The following is a 7752-nucleotide window of genomic DNA, read 5'->3' on the forward strand; positions in this document are numbered from 1 at the left end:
TCTAGATGGCAGCAGCTCCTGACACCCTTCTCCATACCTAGTCCACAGAGCTGAAGAGAATGAGTGTGGACACACTGACCCTTACAGACCTGCATTTGGGGTTTGTTTTGCCTTTTTCACTAGCAGACAGACTTGAAACTGCGGAAAAGTCATGCTGTGTAGTGTTGCCTCCTTCATGGGCAGTTGAGCACTGAAAACATGCAGTCTGGCTTGCAGATCACCAGTGACAGATTTTGGGAGACATCATCCTAGTCAACCACTTAAATTCAAACCCAAACCCACCACAAAAGCTTGCATTGGTCTGCTTGAGCCAGTGTGTTATCAGACTTGTTTCAGATCTTTCAAACCTGGCTTATGTCAGTGTACACCCTTATCAAGTAACATTTAGAAATGCCCTGCCAGTTTCTTTGTGTACTGCTGTCTCAGCGGGGGAATTCCCCTTGTCCATTAGCAGTGGGTGAAGTGACTGGACTGGTAGATACCTTGTACTTAGACCACTTTGCTAACAACAAAAATTTGCAGACTCAGTGTACCTGCATGACATGAGAAGTATATCAACACCTGAAAATCCAGAATTGTGAGCACAGCGTACTCGCAATAACTCAACGTTAAGTATTTCCCCACTTACCCTTGTGGGCAAGTGGCGTGCATAATAACCATTATGCATATGGTTAGTATGGTTATTATGGCACACATAATAACCATTATGCATTACAAAGATGGGTCTATGTCAACAAGCAGGGCAGGACAGTGTTCTCATCATTAAGAAACAAGCAGGAGGTTGAACATACGTCAGATATCCCTGTCGACAATAAAAATTGTCTGTAGAAAGGCAGAGCAAGCAACATGAATAGACAGCTTTGTTAGTCATGAAGGGGAGATCAGTCTCCATTTTGTAAGGCAGCTTCTTGGACTATTGCCTTGTGTTTGTGTTATGCAGTAGTAAGGCGTGCAAGGCATTCTGCTGCAGAGGGTAAGGCAAGCTGATTCCCTGTATGACGCTTTCTTAGTCACTCTTAGTAAAGAGTAATCTCTGGTACAGTGTCCCAGAGACCTCTACAAAATCAGACCAGGCTTGGACAAACTGATTTCATTAGCTTCTGTGTGACCAAAATGTACCCCTGTGGCTTGAGGACCCAATGTACCAACCCAGACTTGTGCTACTGCACAAAAACTTGGTTTCACATCCATGATGTACTATTTGCTTGTAAGTGACCACTGGTTGAATAGGCTTATGGACAATGTCGTGGTTTAACCCCAGCCGGCAACTAAGCCCCACACAGCCACTCGCTCACTCCCCCCCGGTGGGATGGGGGAGAGAATCAGAAGGCTAACAGTGAGAAAACTCGTGGGTTGAGATAAAGACAGTTTAATAGGGAAAGCAAAAGCCGTGCACGCAAGCAAAGCAAGCAATTCATTCACTGCTTCCCATCGGCAGGCAGGTGTTCTGCCATCTCCAGGAAAGCAGGGCTCCATCATGCATAACGGTAACTTGGGAAGACAAATGCTGTCACGCCAAACGTCCCCCCCTTCCTTCTTCTTCCCCCAGCTTTATATACTGAGCATGACATCATATGGTATGGAATATGCCTTTGGTCAGTTGGGGTCAGCTGTCCCAGCTGTGTCCCCTCCCAACTTCTTGTGCACCCCCAGCCTGCTCACTGGTGGGGTGGGGTGAGAAGCAGAAAAGGCCTTGACTCTGTGTCAGCACTGCTCAGCAGTAACGAAAACATCCCTGTGTTATCAACACTGTTTCCAACACAAATCCAAAACATAGCCCCATACTAGCTACTAGGAAGAAAATTAACTCTATCCCAGCCAAAACCAGCACAACAATCACTGAAATGAGACTAAGCTTCCTATTCAATAACCAGAGTATTTTGAGGTTGTGTTTTTACACATCTCACTACCAACCTACCATTTCCCTTGCGTTCAAAGTGGCAGGATTGGAGGAAGCCCATTAGCTAGTCCTTTGGGCAAGCAATGGGTTCAGGCAGTGGATGTATTCAGCCCTTTTATGTCCTCCATGTGGAGAGAAAGAACTCTCAGGACACTTGCACATAGCAGAAGTACCACTGATCAAAACTCTCTGAGTTAAGGTATATGAAGTACATTTGAAAGAATGCCGTAAGTAGGTGCCCAAAAGTTGGGTGTGGAGTTCTTTTTGGAATGAAGTCTAAATAAATAACTGAGGTTAATCTGATTTTCATTAAAACTGTGAGTACCCCAAGCTACTATAAAGTCAGTGGAAGCCAAGCATGCCTCAACAACATGTCTTATGAAAATGAGGTTAAGCTCTGGTTAAAAGCCTAATGTTAAGAACCTGCATTTGAAAATCTCAGCCCATATGTAATCTATGATCACAGCGTGACTTTCATATTGAATCAGTCAGATGGAAAATGCCCCATGGCCACGTGCATTTGAATGTCAAATTTAAGTATGAAATAGCTGTAAAATATGTAAATAATGCTCTTTAATTTTGTCTTGGTTTATCCAAAACCCTGGTCTGAGTCCCGTCCCAAGCAGGCAGCTTTTTACTGTGAGAAGAAAAGTGCTTTCTCCTCTAATGCCTATCTCTGCTCTTTTTAGTTGAAATTTCAAAGGAGGAACTAGACCAAGAAGATCCTTATCTGCATGATGGCTGCAGAGGTAAGTCAGGTGACTACTCCTGTTAGCCAGCTCTTTTGTGATTGCCCCCAATAAAAGTGAAGCAAACTTAGATATCGAGATTAGCCAAAACCTTTTGCCTAGGCTAGTTATGGGTAAAAATAACAGAATGAAGACCCTTTCTAAGAAATAGTAGGCCATTATGTAGTGCCTCAGTAGTTCTAAAATACAAGGGAGGCATTGTCTCCCGAGGTGGAGTTTGTCTTAACCAACTGAAGCTTCGACTATACATTTAACTTTTATTTAACTTCTACCGGGTAATACCTTAGAGGTGTTACCTATAGAACCCGAGGAGTACTCTGGATTCTTCAGAATGTGGGGATCCTATATTAAATATTTGCATTCTTTTATTCTCCTCTTGGGATGATCAGGGTGATTGAATATGAAATGAAACTTGTTTCCTTTTGAGATGCATCACCTGAAAGAAAGGAAGAAAAGCGACTGTTGTCCTCATTAGTCATGCTGTTCTGCCTCCTGGGAAGAATGTGTTATTGGGAATATTGTTCTGCTAAGTATTCTGATTTATTGCTTGTCACATGTGATTTACATGTCTATAAACTTAAAACAGCAGTGATTTATTCTTTTGTACAAGCATTTCAGAACTAAGTAATTTATTTAGGATAAAATCAATTGAATAGACATATTCCAGTTGAGAAATGATTTACTGTGCTGCATGTTGTATAGCTATTACACTCTAGAGAGGATGGAAATGTCTACTAGGTCATTAGCTAGTCAAAACCAACACTAGCTCCCTTCCTTGTCTCCAGCTGCTAATTACAAGAGATGACATAGAAAAACGTGTTACATATTTTCCTGGCATTATTTCTTTATGTAATCAGTTGTTGCATTTGTCAGGTAATCAGCTGCCTGCGAGAGATGGATTGGTATGACTAATTACAAATTAGAGTTTGTGTCTACAGTATATTTTCTGATAAACTTGGCATGCGGAAATTACTTGTGATTTTCCAACCTTCGCCAGGGGAAACTTAAATTTCCTAGGCAGTGGAACTTCCAGCAGTTTGTTTTGGAGCACCTTCATGGTATATGAGGAAATTAATATTTCCTCATATTGGAAATTCTGTTCTTCCAACACCTCCACAATAGGTTTTACTGTGGCTGACAGGAGCTCACAGTATTAGCAGAGGTTCAGAAAGCGGTAGCTGTCCATCTCAGCCACAAGACTATGGTTCCTTCTAATGTCATTGCCTTTGTGTACAGACCTAATTTTCTGTGGTGTATTAATGGCCCTGTCCTCATTAGAAATTGTTGCACTTTAAAAAATGATTTTGATTCACTCAAAAGTTTAAAGTATTATAGTTGCATTTGCCCACATTGATTGTGCTTATCTCAAACCTTCTGTTCCATGCCTATCCAGCCATTCTTAAAAACAGAAGAAGACAGGTTCTATTTGTACTGTCAATACTCTTACAACAAATAGTTGAAAGTATATAACCTTTTCTCTATTGTGAGAATATAAAATGTTTTTAATGTTTATTTTTTAACAAGATCAGAAAAAGTAAGGTGAGCCAAATTTTGTGTAAATTTCCTATAGTATCCTCTCTTTCTGTCTGCCAGAATAACCCCAGCTCCCTTTCACATCCTTTGTGACTCCTGCACATGCCTCACTAGGTCTTTAGTACCCCAGTAGTAAGTCTTGATTCCTTTAGATTCTCTGAAGCTGTTGTCACCCACAATACCCCAATACCCTCTTCTCCCTTTCATGTTTCCTGCCTGCTGAGTAGGAAAAGAGCACATGCTATAGCTAATTCAGGAGTATGGTCCTAATAACGATGGGCTAAAAATAAAGCCTAATGCAGCTAATAGTGAAAATGTTTCATTAACTTATGGTGATGCGTCTTGTCTTCCTTATTGTACAGTAATCGCCATACAAAGTTTTAACTTCCCAGCCAAAACCTGAGGAGGTTTCTGAGCTCATCAGCATTTTCCATTCAACTTCTAACAATGATGGGCTACGAGCAACTCCTTGATTTACTTCCTTCTTGTATTCATTTTGAGAGCTAAAAGAATCCAGTGATTACAATTACTTCTTTCAGTGTTTAGCCCTTTTCTTCTTTTGTGTATGTGTATGTTGAGTTATCTGCTTTTCTAAATAAATCGGCAAGCATCCTGGAAATCAATGGTTTGTTTCAGTTCTGGTGAAGAGCCTCTTAATTATGTAAGGCTTCTTAAAATATCCGAATAGGTGGCGGTCCCTGCTCTCAGCAGTGTAGAGACACAGGATCCAGTTATGTCTGCTCCTGCTTTGTTGGATATCAGCTTCAACCAGATGGTGTCAACTGTGAAGGTAAAAGAAATAAAACCATTGCCTCACTTATCAACATCCTTGTTTTAAAAGAGCAAGAATAGGTAGAAAAAGATCCAGACAGAAGAGATCAGAATATGCTTATGCCAACTGGGGAAAGAGGTGAGATCATAAAAAGTTGATTTAAACAGTGTTAGAATGAGAATTGTGGGAAGATGGGGTTAAGAAAGAATCAGTAGAACAGGTGAAGGATTTAGAGTGGAGAAGAGGCAGAAGATCTTGAATTTATTGTCGTGAGTAAAACCAAAATAAAATACCTGTTCTCTTTTATAGTAGTAGATAGCAATTGATAAGGCAGATGAAATAAAGTAGGATTCTTCAGCTTGTTAAGGACACAACTGACAGAAAGGAAGAAAGTCTTGGATATCATGAGTGGCATGGGAATAGTCAAGGGGGAAGAATTGTTAAGTTTCTCCCAGAAGAACAACTAAAAGGACATCAAATGAAGTGGGCTGGGATAGAGCTTATTGCACTTGACTTCAGATATGTGCAATGTAGACATCTGCTTCTGCGCTAGTTAGCCTAGGCTCCTTCTGTTGCTAACTGAGAGAAACAAGCACTTCCAGGGCACAGTTTGTCTTGCCTATTTTGCGTAGCTGTTGTAGGATGAAAGCGTTACTCATCAGGAGTGCCTTTTTCTCTCATTGACTGAAAAGGGAGTCTAGGTAAGTAGCTCAGATGCAAACTTCAGGATATAAAATAGGTATTGATGATTGGTCAGATTAACACTAACCTAGCATGAAATATAAAAAGGAAGAACTTTTACATTTGATACACATGGATGCCAAATATTCTTATGCATTTGAAGAGAAAATGAAAAAATTCACAAAAGAAATGCCTATCAATAGCTATAAAATAGAAAGTTGCAACTTGTGGCTCAGGCAGTCCCTAAGCCATATGTGGGTGGGAGGCAGAGCAAGGGAAGGATTTCTGAAAGTTTCCTTCATTCGTATAGTCACTATAATCGTCTGCTACTGGACTCAGTCAGATGATGTTGGCCCTTTGCTCTCACTCAGTACAACTTCCTCCTCTTTCTTAAGTACAGTGAATCAGCAATCATAAGTCCCGTTACCAACAGGGTCAAAATGTCTTTACTGGCTCACGCCCTGAGAACAGAGATGAGTAGCCACATTGGGGGGGGGTGAGTGTGAGGCCAAATCCACGCCATTCTTTGTATCCTGATGCTCAGAGTAATGACTGGTTGGAGGTGTTCCCAACAGCTTGCCTTTGATCTCATCTCTTCCCAGTGATTTCATGTTTCTTATTTACTCTTTTTTTTTTTTAAATAATTTTTCATATTCTAGATATTAATGAGTGTATCACTGGGACACACAGCTGTGGGATTGGACAAACTTGTGTCAATACATTAGGATCCTTTCGCTGTCAGCGGGACACGAGCTGTGGAACTGGTTATGAACTAACGGATGACAGTCGTTGCAAAGGTACGTCCTGTGCAGAGAAACTGAAATATTCCAGACTTACTTAAGTAAAAAAATAAGTACGTCATCATGTCATACTCTTTTACTTTTGGTAAATACATGTGTAAGCTGTAGTTACACAGGGAGACACAGACAGTGCTGGTTCTTCTGGGACAGTAGTTTTCCACCTGTCACCTTGCAGATACCAAATTGGGCTGTCTGTGGACTACTACAAAGACTTCCAGGAGAGATAACTACATTTATTTTACACTGGCAATTTGTGTTGCACGATAGGAGCTGATCTGGGGGCTGAAACAGTTGATTTTGAAGGCCCAGCACTTACACTCTACACATTTTTCTGGTGTTTACTTCTGGCTAGCTCTAGTCTGGTCCTGTGAATTGGTTGCTCATTAGTGAGTGGAGTGCCTAAGTCCTGCTCCTGGAGCATATCTAATGGTTTAGTTTCACCTGAAAGAATCAACTTTGCAGACTTCGGAGTGTGAAACGAAGTGTGGCAAGTGGAGTGACCAGGTGATTCAATTTGAAAACACTAATGTAGATGCATCTTTTAAAAAAAGTAAGCCTTTATCCTCAGGTTTAAATTTGTTACAAAGGGATTCATTTCTTAATAATAACATTCTTAAGAATTTAAACATGAAAAAGGGTTAAAAGCACTGTTCTTGACTAGGTGTGTTTGAACACAAGGGTAATAGTTTTATTTACTAAAGTAATGACTGATTTCAAGTTGCATCTAGCTCAAAGTATGCTGTTATGTGCATCCATAACTTCACCTGACGTGCTACCTTCACAGAGATATAAATTAGCAGCAAGCTCTATTTGATGTGGAATTGGTTTCTACTGTGAGAAAGTCTGTTCCCCTAGAGCTTAGAGTTGTTTATAAACAGACTAATTTCATTCCACTGAGTAAATTAACTCAACCAAAATTCTGGGTAAGTTTTTATTGTAGGAACTGATCAGTGATGAATAACAGATTGAATAAAAAAGCTGACGAACAAACTCCAATGCAAAACCTGCAGAACATACAATGTTTTTCAAAGTATCATGGTCTAACTTTGATCCCTTTGAAGTAAAATTTTTGCAGATTTGAAGGACATCAGATTTAGGCCAACAAGTAGCTTACCAGCAAGTATTAACAATCTTTCTCTGGTGGAAAAAAAGGAGTACAGACAGTAAATTATGCGTGCCATTAATGTTAGAAATTTCTTATCTGGATAAGATATGTTAATAATGTTAATTATTAATGTTATGTTAATAGCAATGAAAATAGGAAATGAATAATCTTCATGTATGATTTTTAAATGCCAAGTAAAATGACGGAGTTGT

At 40.1% G+C, this 7752-nt stretch overlaps 1 protein-coding gene across 2 annotated transcripts in view; it reads left to right on the forward strand.

The window, feature by feature from the left end:
- Positions 1 to 7752, forward strand: part of FBLN1 (fibulin 1) — a 67945-nt gene that overhangs the window by 14857 nt on the left and 45336 nt on the right. For both annotated transcript variants that reach the window (XM_009323641.1, XM_009323642.1), the window contains exons 4-6: positions 2614 to 2649; positions 4871 to 4972; positions 6295 to 6432. In XM_009323641.1, the coding sequence (XP_009321916.1) occupies positions 2614 to 2649; positions 4871 to 4972; positions 6295 to 6432 (276 nt within the window). The remainder of the gene's footprint in view (positions 1 to 2613; positions 2650 to 4870; positions 4973 to 6294; positions 6433 to 7752) is intronic.

The sequence above is a fragment of the Pygoscelis adeliae genome, unplaced genomic scaffold (genome assembly GCF_000699105.1).
Source record: "Pygoscelis adeliae isolate BGI_AS28 unplaced genomic scaffold, ASM69910v1 Scaffold215, whole genome shotgun sequence".
Lineage (NCBI taxonomy): Eukaryota > Metazoa > Chordata > Aves > Sphenisciformes > Spheniscidae > Pygoscelis > Pygoscelis adeliae.